Consider the following 12,927-nt stretch of genomic DNA (forward strand, 5'->3'; position numbering starts at 1 on the left):
TTACAATAATTCTACTCTGTGTGATTGGGTCCCTATGAATTGGAATCTACTTCCAGTGGGATAGGAAATGCAAAATTCAAATATCCTACTATTATAATTGAGAAAAACCTGCATGAGAATCAAGATCTTGCTAATAAGAAAACTTAGAATTCCACAGTCCCATTTTATTGATCATCCACTAATATTAAGAAGCTCTTGTAGCATAGTGGATTATGATTTGGGTTGCTAACCACAAAGTTAGCCACTCTGAGGGAGAAAGATGAGGCTTTCTGCTTTCATAAAGATTTGTTGTTGTTGTTTTGTATATGCCGTGGAGTCGGTTCTGACTCATAGCGACCCTGTACAGGATTTCTGAGGCTGTAAATTTTTACTAGAGCAGAAAGTCTCATCTTTCTCTGTCGGAACAGCTGGTAGTTTCGAACTGCTGACCTTGCTGTTTGTAGCCTGATTCGTAACCACTACGCTAGTAAATCATAAAGATTTACTGCCTTTGAAATCCTATACAGATTTGCTATGAGTAGGACCTGACTAGACGTCTCTTAACAACAACAGCAATAACATGAGTTGGAACCCACTCCATGGTACATAAGTACCACCACCACTCATATTCTTATTGAAAAAAATTTCCCAACAAAACAAAGTTCAGTATATTTGGAAATATTTATTGGATATGTTAACAACCTAATGTTGTTAATAATCTAATGTTGTTAAGAGTCATTAGTTTTATATAGAAAGTCCCACTTCTTTATATAACAAATCTGCTAGCTGAAGTTTTATTGAAACTACCCTTGTTCATGTGTGACATGAATAAGACGATGTAGTTCCCAAGAGCTGCAATGGATTATTTTCAAGATTCCGCTGAGAATATATATTTTACTAGAAATATCTGTGGATAAATGTTATCAAAGATACTAAATGGCAATTGTTATTTTCCATATTGACTAAAATATAGCTTCCTACAATTTGTCATCTATGTCAATTTTTAAAAAGTACTTAAAATAATATTTTAATCTGTAAAATAGAAAAATTTAGGTGTATCCACTTTTGAACCTGCACTGCATATTCTCACTCTTCTAAAAATTTTAAAAGATTAGTTGAAAAACCATTGCTTCTCCCAGTTTTGTACCCACCCCACATTACTGAAACTTAAGGTAAAAAAGTATCCAATATTCAGTCTTTCTGTAAACTAAAGCAATGGTACAAACTGGTTCTGTAGAGGCTACTATCAAGCAAGAATTTACACTCTCTTTTGAGGATTCTGTTCCTGTCATTTTACTTCATCGTCCCCATTAAGTAGTTTACTAATGCTGTGCAGCATTTAATATTCTGTAGAGATTGACAGTCATATCCTAAATTTTTATCAAACCCTAAATTTTTATACCAAAGAACTAAATTACTTCTAGGCAGATACATTTATACAAGGTATTATTATTTATTATTTCATTTGTTAAATAGTCAAATGAAGATGTTATATCTGGGATCAAGTTTTTAAGATCAGCATTAGTATCAAAAATGTGTTACCCAAATTATTAGGTTGTTATTGTTGTTAAGTGCTGTCAAGTAACTTCCGACTCACAGCAACCCAGTATAGGGTGTCCAAGTAGCGATTGGTAGGTTTGAACCAAAGCATTGCAGTTAGTCAAGTGCTTACCCTACAGGGACACACTAGGACCCTAAAGGGAGTATAGTTAAAAATGATTTCTGGTGTAACATAAGAACTGGACTACTAACCACAAGATCTGCAGTTCAATTATACCAGCTGCTCATCTGAAACCCTATACAAGGTCACTTTGAATCAGAACCAACTTATCAACACTTAACAACAATGCATCGCCCATAAGGCCATTGTTATTTTTATATATTAAATATATAATTTTACTTTTTAATAAATAGTAGTAAAGAATTGGAGTATTATTCTAGGATAAGCACTGGACTGCTAACCTCATGGTCAGAGGTTCAAACTAACCAGTACTGCATGGGCACCCTACACAGGGTGATTATGAGTTGGAAGTGACTCATTAGCACTTAAGAACAACAACATATCAGGATCACTATGAATCAGAACTGACTCGATGGCCATGAACAACATGCTTAATAAACATACATAAAGCTTCTCATGTCTATTTCTATTATTAAAAAAAAAAAGTTTAAAAAATCTATTTTCTAGAAGAAAATGAACATAAGTGGTTAGAAGTTTCCTCTAAATACAAGCATTACAGATATTTTTTATCACAATTTCAAAGCTCATTAAAATTATGAAATAAATCAGTGAAGAACTTTTCCTTTCAATAAAAAACATATATACAGACATATATGTATACAAATGCACAGACATAAACATGCATACATATGTGTGTGTGTTTATTCATATAGGGTTCAGAAATTAGGCATAATTTATGTATAAAATGGCATATTTATTGACTGGTTTTTTTGATTGGTTAAAATTATGCATCTGCAGTTGGTACAGAGATGATATTGAATGAAAAAGCTTTCTGCAGTGCTTGGTTAAGTGATGCTGAGCCACTGGTAGAGCACTATTTTCTGTACTTTTACTTGATGTACCTTGCTGAGATTTGTTTTAATGATACATTGGGGGGGAGTGGTGATCCAAAACTTAATTTTATATGTTAATGTGACATGCAGCCATATATGTTATAGAACTCCAGAGAAGCCCATAGTCAAAAATAACTTCTTTCTATCACTCTCCTGACTCTCACCCTAGGTAATAAAATGTTAACAGCTCCTCACCAACGTATTCCCTAAGTAATTTTTTAGATGAGATCCAAAGTTTTACAACCATTTTCATCTGAGAAATTTACATACAATTTAAATTTCCTTGAGGCTTATTTAATGATAAAGGCTATTTCAGGACACAACTTTAAATGTTTAATGTGTGTGTATGTTCTAAAGGTGTGTGATTTGAAGGTGGAATGAATGCTTTTTTTCTAATGTAAACTGTAAAACATGTGTACTTTTTAGGTCTCTTTAGAATTACTAAACAGTTTTTTTTGTCAGTATGATAAAAATCACATAAAGCTCCAAGAAATTGTACACTGTTAAGCTTCCTATTGTTGTTAGATGCCATCAGGTCAGTTCCAACTCATAGTAAACCTGTATAGCGTTGTTGAGGAATGGCTAGTACATTTGAACTGCCTACCTTGAGGTTCAAACTGACCTTGGGGTTGAGTGCTTATCCTACAGTGCTGTACCAGAACTCCAATTAATGCTTAGGTCATTGCTAAACATGTATCAGGAAATGTTTTCTCTAGAGGTACTTATATTGAAGTAATAGCTAGTGATAATATGTCCAATTAATTAAAATAACTTGAATTTCCATCTTAATAGACCACAGACAATTTCAGTATGATTTCAAATTTTTTCTTGCGTTATTGTTATTTCATTGCGGTGAATGAATGAGTAACCTAATAATATGTTACTGGCTCCTGCATGAAAGATGCATCAAGTGCATGTAATGAAAAATCTGTAAAAGCACCAGATCACCATTGGGCTTTATAGTTAACCTATAAACACTACATATATAAGTATATAATTTTAAGTTGGCTAAAAAATTACTATCTGTAGTTTACTAATAAATTGACAGCTACTAAACCGGATTCCTTGGGCTGGTAACAACAGAGTTCAAGAATACCAGCCACAGCAGGGGAGGCAGTTGAAGCCATCTTTTCTAGCCCAGTAGAGTTGCTATGAGTCAGAATCTCCATGACAATGGGTTTGCATTGTTTTTTTAAGCATGACAAAGTGAAGACTATCATTTTGCAAAATAAAGGGGAAAAAAAAAGATTATATTAACTTTTTTTTTGGTAATTATACACAATTGTGTATTAGGAAATGACATAGAATAAAATAGGTTTATATTTTTATAGCAAAATATTTTTGCTGTTAAGTGCCATTGAGTTGGTTCCCACTCATAGTGACCCAGTATAGAGTTTCTGAGAAGCAGCTGGTGAGTTTTAACTGCAGATTTTGTAATTCAAACCGACTTTGTAATCCAGGTATTATCCTGCAGTACCAACCAGGACTCCCTACTGATAACTTAAAAATCAATAAACAAAATTAGAATATGTAATCAAGAAAAAGTCCTCATTAATATATGTCTATTGGACACCTCATTTAAACCACACAATACTTTTCAGCTAACTTTTTAATGAAAATATTTAATTAGTCTCCCAGCATGACTATATTTTTTGCTATGGAAATAAATGATAATTTTGTTATTAATAAACTCAATTTTGAGCTTTATGGATAATTAGATAACTTCTTTAGAGTTCATTTAAAAATAATTTAGATCTTTTAATTTTTTTCAGTTGTTTTAATGTTCTTGGTTAATCATATACTACATCATATCAGATTCATCAGTGTGTTCACTCTCCAATGACCTGTCGTTGTAAACACAATCAAAATCTCATTCACTCAATCATAAATGTGACAAATATTTTTCAAGCTAAATCTGAGCCAGGGATTAGTTCTATGCAAGAATATTAGTTGCTTCCTTTCAAAAAATGGTCATTAGTAAGAGAGCCAAAATACATACACAAGTACACATAATGCACTGTAAAATGGGTATCAAATCACCAGAGGTTTTCTGAAAGCATTTGATTTCAGAGGGATAAAAGATTATATCAACTTCATAGATTTAGGAGAAAAAATAAACAAGGAAATAATTGAACATAATTTTTATCAGTGGAAATTGTTAGAAAACTGGAGGTGAACTAATTAGTGTATGCAATGATGTGGAAGTATGGAGAAATATATCAGAAACTTAACTATAACATTTAAAAGAAACAGGAAAAGTTTCCCTTGATTGGATTCCAACTCATAACGACTCTATGGTGTAACATATTTAAGCAAACCATTGGAGATGATACAGGAAATGTGGGTTTGGAATGTGCCTTCATGAATCTTTATTATTCTATTTATATTTTGTAGCAGGGAATGAGCAAATAGAAGAGTTCCTTACTTATAGCAGTTTGGCTATAGACTTATTTCTCAGAGGGTAGAGACCTGGTTTGTAGCTATAGGGTACACACTGTACTGTTAACCACAAGGTTGGCGATTCAAACCTACAAGCCACTTGGAAAACATGTACAGTGTCACTATGAGTCAGAACCAACTCATTGGTACTTTACAATGGCTTAACAACAACAAAATAGTTTGTTTTGTTGTTGTTAAGGAAAGTAATGAAACAGTGTATGAGCATCAGTTAAAAGTTGCTGTGTGTGAGGCAGGCTGCTAACTGCAAGGTTGATAATTCAAACCCACCAGTCACTCAAAGGGGGAAAGATGAGGCTGCCTGCTCCTATTAAGATTTACTGGCTCAGAAACCCTATGTAGGGTCACTATGAGTTGGAATCAGTTCGATGGTGGTGAGTTTGTGTTTCTGAGGGGTTTGGGTAATAGAGATGAAAAATGGAAAATAATGAAAAGGAATAGATGAACCTATAGACACTTGAGTTGTGTCATTCTTGGTATTTGGTAACTAATTTGATTTGAAAGAAGCAGGAAAAGGTTCTGATCGTAAAGGACCTAGACCATGGTGAAATTATTAACTGTAGAGGATGGCAGGTCATGACTGAGAAAAGTAAAAATTTGTACACAAATATATTAATTTATTTTTCAAATCCATTGACCTTGAAATAACAGTAGAATTAATATCCCTATAAAGAAGCGTATCAGGTGTAATAGTATAGGCTAAAGAAATAAAACAGTGTGAAAGAGGTGTTAATTACTTGGAAGGAGATTAATGGAATTTCCAATAAATAGAGAATTTTATGTAGAGATTCTATGGAAATGCCTTTATATGAGTTTATAGAGGAGAAAGAAGAGTCAGAATAGGAGTAGGTAGAGATTCCAGCCCAAAAAGAATAATTAAAATCTAAAACACAGTCATTGGATTTAGAAGATACATCATTAGCAAACTTAGAAAAAGTATTGCCACTAATAGAGCATGGGGAATCCTAGTATGTTGCTGCTGGATAATGCAGTAGATCACAAGGTCGATTTAACCGCAGGGTTGGTGATTCAGCCTCACTAGCTGCTCCTCAAAAACCCTATATAGGGTTGCAATAAGTCGGAACTTTCTCAACAGCACTTACCAATAACAACAATAGAGCAAGAGGCAAGGGCTTAGAATTTACTGGGTGGTGGTATGCTGTTGAGTTGGTTTGACTCAGAGTAACCCTGCCTGGTTTCCGAGGCTATAAATCTTTATGGGAGCAGAAAGCCTCATCTTTTTCTTATGGAACAGCTGTTAGTTTTGAACTGCTGAACTTGAGGTTAACAGTCCAACTTGTAACCACTATGCTATCAGTTGGGGAAAACTAAAGTTTAAACAGTGGCACTGAGCGATTACAGGAAGAATGAATTGGAGTGAATTTGGTAATGATCTAAGGAGCACTGGTAGCGTAGTGGTTACGAATCGGGCTGCAAACATTAAGGTCAGCGGTTCGAAACTACCAGCCGCTCCGCGGGAGAAAGATGAGTCTTTCTACTACCGTAAAGATTTACACCCTCGGAAACCCTGTACAGGGTCGCTGTGGGTCGGAACCGACTCTACGGCACTTAACAATAACAACAACTAAGTAACAAAGAGTTGGCTGAACAAATAGGTTCTAAAACTACAAAAAAATTGAATTGATTGATTAAATCATGAATAGGGGAAGCTACTGTATCAGAGAAATAATTTAGTCAACTCATTCTTAAAAAGTGGCAGTGATTCAAAGATTACAAAACAATAAAATAAAAAAGTAAAAGGATGGTGCAGACCAATGTATCATGTATGGTATATAGGGAAAGGAAGTTAAAAAGATTTGGATGGCTTCAGACATTTCTGTGACATTCTGAGCAAGATTGTTTGCTGAGAGTGAGGCACACTGCATCAGGGGAATAGGATTTATCCCAAAGGAGTTTTAGTGGTATAATATATGACTACTGTGAGAAAAAGCTTACTGATGCAGTAGTTCCAACTACACTTTGGGCTTCTGGACTTGATATGATTCATATTTTTCAAATGTGGCTAATTGTAGTTTACTCTGTTCCAGGCGGTGTGGTTACAGCAAAGCAAAACAAGATCCAGAAGAGGAAAAGATGCATTTTCATAATGGGCATAGTAAGCAAATTGTAAAACAATAAAAACAAATGAGAAAAAAAGTGGGGAGGGCTATTATTTTGGTTTCTTTACAAGCTAGAGGATTTACAGTAACAGACAAAAATATACTGTGTAAGCTGTGTTCTTTTACATTTCTGCAAAGGTTATGAACCTGGAGCACTGAAAGTTGGCCCTAGGAAATATCTGGAAGTTTTACTTAATTCATAAATGCATAATTTCATTCTACTTATTTTTTTTAAACTTGTGCTTAATATAAAAATGTTATTGTTCAAACCAAATTCCAAGTAAATTCTAATTCCTAGTAATAAGTGAGTTGAAAGCTATCATTAAATAACACCATCATTTTGGATGAATATGACTTCCCAGTTCTATTTTTTCTTTTATCATTGCGCCAGAAATTACCACACACAGATCTTGATGTGTAGCAACCTTTGTTTAAAATACCTTGAAAGTGACTACACTTCTAACACATGAAGAAAATCATGTTTTAATTACTAGCTAAAACTATTAGTTCCAATTGTGATATTTTAATATGTTCATTATTCCATAAATAGTACTTTTAAGGATATTAATCAGATAATTTGCCAAATAAATGCTTCTGTTACTCCTTTATGCTTATAAAACTCAAAATCCATATAACCATAATCAAGCTTACAGTCTGTGTTCATAGTTATAATATCAGTTCAGACTTATAGCAATGCTGTGTAGGGTTTCCAAGTAGCAGCTGGTGGGTTTGAAATGTCGACCTTATGATTACTTGTCCAGTGCTTATCCTACAGGTCCACACCAGGAGTCAAATGCATATTTTATGTACTCATAACACATGGTAAGAGTGAAATTTATAGCCTTAAATGGTAATAAGTCCTTGTGTGGTGCAACACACACATTCTACTGCTAACCAAAAGGTTGGAGATTCAAGCCCACCCAGGGTACCTTGAAAGAAAGGTCTGATGATCTACATCTGAAAAATCAGCCACTGAAAACCCAATGGAACACAGCTCTACTTTGACGTGCATGGGGTCACCAGGAGTAGGAATTGACTGGAAGACAATTGGTTTGAAAATTAATCAAAATGAAAATATAAGAGTATTGCATAGTGTGATGTAGTAGCAGTGGTAAAGTTAAATAAAATTAATAATCTGTGATAATACTTGTAAGTAAAATATATAATAGCAAACTAAAAAATTAACCACTAGTCTTTAATTGCCCCGTTTAGTAAATAAAAACGCCCGAGTTTGTCACAGAAAGATCATTTGAATATTGTCATTGAAAAATGTGTTTATTCAGATTGGTTAGATCACAGTTCTATTTGGAATCACTTACATTACTTGTGCATATTTACAATCTTGGTTTCTAAAGCTATACAAGTGATATAGTTGTACAAATGCTACTCATAATTCAAGAGAGGGCATATTCTTGTAGTTCAGCCATTTTTTGAGATTGAGGATAAGCTATAGTTGCATTTTAATAAAGTTTAAAATAGCTCTCCTCCATCAAACCAGATGTATTTTAATGCTTATTTATTTTTACAGTCAAATTGCCAGGAGTAAGAACTTACATTGATCCACATACCTATGAGGACCCCAATCAAGCTGTCCATGAATTTGCCAAGGAGATAGAGGCTTCGTGTATTACCATTGAGAGAGTTATCGGTGCAGGTACTATGGTTTTAATGGTTAAATTGTGTCTGTAAGCAGCATGTAATAATATATCAATGTCCTCATCTAACAGAATTTTTAAAAATCTGTGGTGATAGGCTTGCTTTCAAAAGCGTTATGTTGATCATATTTTAACATTACCTTCCGTGAAGCTCAATCTTAATCAGCAAATGTTCTAAATGATCAAGTTTCACCATCTATTGTATATTTTTTTCCGCTTTCACTGCCTTTTACAGACAAACACAGAACAATGACAAATTTAAGTTTCTTACAAAAGATTCTGGAGTCCTGGTGTGTGGTGCTGTGGGCTAATGCCCTGGACTAAAAGGTCGACTTGAACCTTAAGGTCTGCAGTTCAAGCTCACCAGCTGCTACCTTCGTATTTCATTTCTCATACTCTAAATAAGTGTCATTTTCACTATTTGTTGCTGTTTTTGTTGTTAGGTGCTGTGTATTTGGTTCCAACTCAGTGAGCCTATATGGAGATTTTGAGGAGCAGCTGGTGAGCTTGAAGCAGTGACCTTGTGGTTACCACACAGTGCTTATCCTTAGCACCACAGGAAGACTCCCTTTTACTATTTATTGCCACATTCTTCACAGTTTTGTGTTTTTCATTAGTAATTTTGTAGGTTATTTGGCCAACAAAATGGCCTAATACGAAGTATTGAGTTGCTATCTAGTGTTCACAAATGCAAGAAATCTATTGATGTGATTTACAAAGAAAATATATGTGTTAGATAAGTTTTGTTCAGGCATGGATTATAGTACAGTTGCACATGCACTCAGTGTTAATTATATATATTAAATAATATGCCTTTAAACAGAAATGCATATAAAAGCAAAGTTGTACATTGATTGATTGATAAAAGTGTTGTATCCAGAGACTCAGAGGAACCTGACCCTGTATTTTTCTGAAGAGCAATAAATTCAGTGTTTGGTTATTTAACACTTAAGGCAGTTTGTGTATATATATATTTGTTGTTGTTGTTGTTGTTAAGTTTCGTCAAGTCGGTTCCGACCCATAACAACCCTGTACAGGGTTTCCGAGACTGTAAATCTTTACGGGAGCAGAACGCCTCATCTTTCTCCCACGGAGCGGCTGATAGTTTCGAACTACTGGCCTTAAGGTTCGCAGCCCGATTCGTAACCACTACGCTACCAGAGCTCTCTCTCTCTCTCTCTCTATAGATATATATCTTTAGTGATTGGCTTACATTCAAAAGTGTTATATAATTGATCATATTTTAATGTTACCTTCTGTGTACCTCATTCCTAATCAGTAAATGTTCAAGCAGCCCTGATAGTATAATGGATTATGAATTGGACTCCTAAACACAAGGTCAGTGGTTTGAATCTACCAGCTGCACTTCCAGAAAAACAGACTTTCTCTTACCGTAAAGATTTACAGACTCAGAAACCCTATACAGGCTCGCTATGAGTCACATTGCTGTTGTTTTTTGTGTGCTGTTGAGTTGGTTCCAACTCATGGTGACCTTGTGTGAGGTTTCCAAGGAGTAGCTGGTGAGTTTGAACCAGTGATCTTACAGTTCAAACTGACCTTGAGGCCAATTGCTTATCCTAAGAAGCCATACCAGGAAATAGTCATTACTTGGAGTAAGTGCTGTACAGACCGCTGGTGAGCTTGAACCGTATACCACAGCTTGATATCTATATATATATATTCCTTGATGGTACAGTGGGTTAAACAGTGGGATTCTAACTGAATGGTTGGTGGTACAAATTCACCAGCCACTGTGAGGGGAAATGATAGGAAGTCTGCTTCCATAAAGAGTTTCAGCCATGGAAACTGTATGGAACAGTTTTGCTATGGTCTGTAGACTTGCAATGAGCTAGAACCAACTCAAAGACAATGAATATTTGGTATATATATGGACTGACAATGAATATTTGGTATATATATGGACTTTAAAATGTTCCTGGAAAAATTTCATTATCTTTTAATTCTATTTTTCCAAGAACATTTTATATACTATATATATATACACACTTATCAAATCGGTGGTGGTGTACCGTGGAGTCGGTTCCAATTCATAGTGATCCTCCATAGGTATTCCAAAGCTGTAAATCTTTACAGGAGCAGAAAGCCTTATCTATCTCCCATGGAATGGCTGTTAATCTCAAACTGCTTATCTGGAGGTTAGCAGCTCGATTTGTAACCACTACACTACCATATATATATGTAAAAATGCTTGTTTATTTTACTCTGGTAGTATATATACACATGATATATATCTATATATATAGTTGTTGTTATGTGCTGTGGAGTCGGTTACGACTCATAGCGACCCTGCATAGGGTTTCCGAGGCTGTAAATCTTTACGGGAGCAGAAAGCCTCATCTTTCTCCCACAGAACAGATGGTAGTTTCGAACTGTTGACCTTGTGTCTAGCAGCCCGATTCGTAACCACTAAGCTACCAGAGCTCCATATATATATATACTCCATATATATCATGTGTATAGTCATCTCTTATGCTGTCATACATAGCTCCAGATAGATAGATAGATAGATAAATAGATAGATAGATAGCAAAAGTATTATATAATTGACACACGTGGCTTCTAATTGTGGATTGTCTCTTCTTTACAATTTTTTTTCTCTCTAACCTGCTCGTTATTGCTAGTCCCAGAGAAACTAGAAAGAAGTAATCATCAGTCAATTGGTTTTAACTTATCTCCAATGTTTCCATTAAGGATTTTATAGATAAAATGTATGAAACTTATGCTTAATGTATTCTGTGTCCATCTGTAGATGACTTGTCCCCAACGTATCATTTCTTTATGTTGACCTCGATTATGACATTCAGCTGGCCCTTATCTACTCTATAAATGTAAACTCTAAGTGAATATGACATCAAAATATTTGAAAGTTAGTGAAGATTGTTGTAACCTAAAATGAAGATATTTAAATCAACCAAAATTTTACAATTTTGATACTACATAAGTAAGTTCAAGTATGATTATAAGAGTAATACATGTCTAATGAGTTTGTGATTTTTGTTTTTTGTGTTCATCTTTATCAAAAGGTGAATTTGGTGAAGTTTGTAGTGGACGTTTGAAATTGCCTGGAAAAAGAGAATTACCTGTGGCTATCAAAACCCTTAAAGTAGGCTATACTGAAAAGCAACGCAGAGATTTCTTGGGTGAAGCAAGTATTATGGGGCAGTTTGATCATCCTAACATCATTCATTTAGAAGGTGTTGTAACCAAAAGTAAGTACAATGACAAATTGAGTATATGTGTATTTCTGTAGGATGGATATCTTATTCTTTCAAGTAATTTATTTATCATTAATTTCAAGTAAAAGAGGAAACTAGGCATATTAATTATCTAATAATAATTTCCCCAACTTTAAAAATAATTATCCTGTGTTTAGGAAAAGATTGTCAAAGCAGATCTTCATTGAAATAAAGTTTCTATTTTTTAAGCATACTTACCAATCTACTATGAATTCAGTGTCAGAGAATATATAACCAGATTTAAAAAAGCAATAATGTATTAAATTTTCCCCCTTCTGAATATTCACCTTCATCCTAATGAAATATTAACTTCAAAGTTTTTATTGAATCATTGAAGTTTAACATTTCACGGGATTACTAAAAATCATTGATGTCCTGCCACTTTTTAAACAGTTCTTTGCAGCCATATGTATTTATCTTATTCATATTCTTCACTTAGATATTACATTTTTTCCATGGTAAATAACAGCTTACCTGGGATCCTAAAAAAACATTCAAATTTCCCTGATATTCATGATTTATACAAGATCTATTATTTACACAGAACTACACATAACTGCATATCTTAAAATTTGTACGAATGTGCTTCAAAAAGTTCATTTGAAAAATAGAATTGAGACATAATGAATTTTTTCAAAGACCTTTTGATATCCCCTCATATTAATTATTTGGTAATGTGTTTGTATACAACATACCCAATATAAAGATTTCAAATGATTTTCAGTCATCCAATGAAATATTTATGTGGTACATAACTGAGGTACTTGTTTTATTTTACTCTATTACTTCTTTGTCATTTCAATGTTTTCTCATTTCTTCCTTTGCTAGTCATACCATATGTTGTTATTGTTGTTAAGTGCTATTGAGTCGATACCAACTCATAGC

At 34.1% G+C, this 12,927-nt stretch overlaps 1 protein-coding gene across 4 annotated transcripts in view; it reads left to right on the forward strand.

Annotated features, from left to right (window-relative positions):
• Positions 1-12,927, forward strand: part of EPHA5 (EPH receptor A5) — a 688,281-nt gene that overhangs the window by 607,234 nt on the left and 68,120 nt on the right. For all 4 annotated transcript variants that reach the window (XM_006875349.1, XM_006875351.1, XM_006875350.1 and 1 more), the window contains 3 exons: positions 7,059-7,126; positions 8,659-8,784; positions 11,830-12,015. In XM_006875349.1, coding sequence (XP_006875411.1) covers positions 7,059-7,126; positions 8,659-8,784; positions 11,830-12,015 — 380 coding nt within the window. The remainder of the gene's footprint in view (positions 1-7,058; positions 7,127-8,658; positions 8,785-11,829; positions 12,016-12,927) is intronic.

Source organism: Chrysochloris asiatica, unplaced genomic scaffold (genome assembly GCF_000296735.1).
Source record: "Chrysochloris asiatica unplaced genomic scaffold, ChrAsi1.0 scaffold00322, whole genome shotgun sequence".
Lineage (NCBI taxonomy): Eukaryota > Metazoa > Chordata > Mammalia > Afrosoricida > Chrysochloridae > Chrysochloris > Chrysochloris asiatica.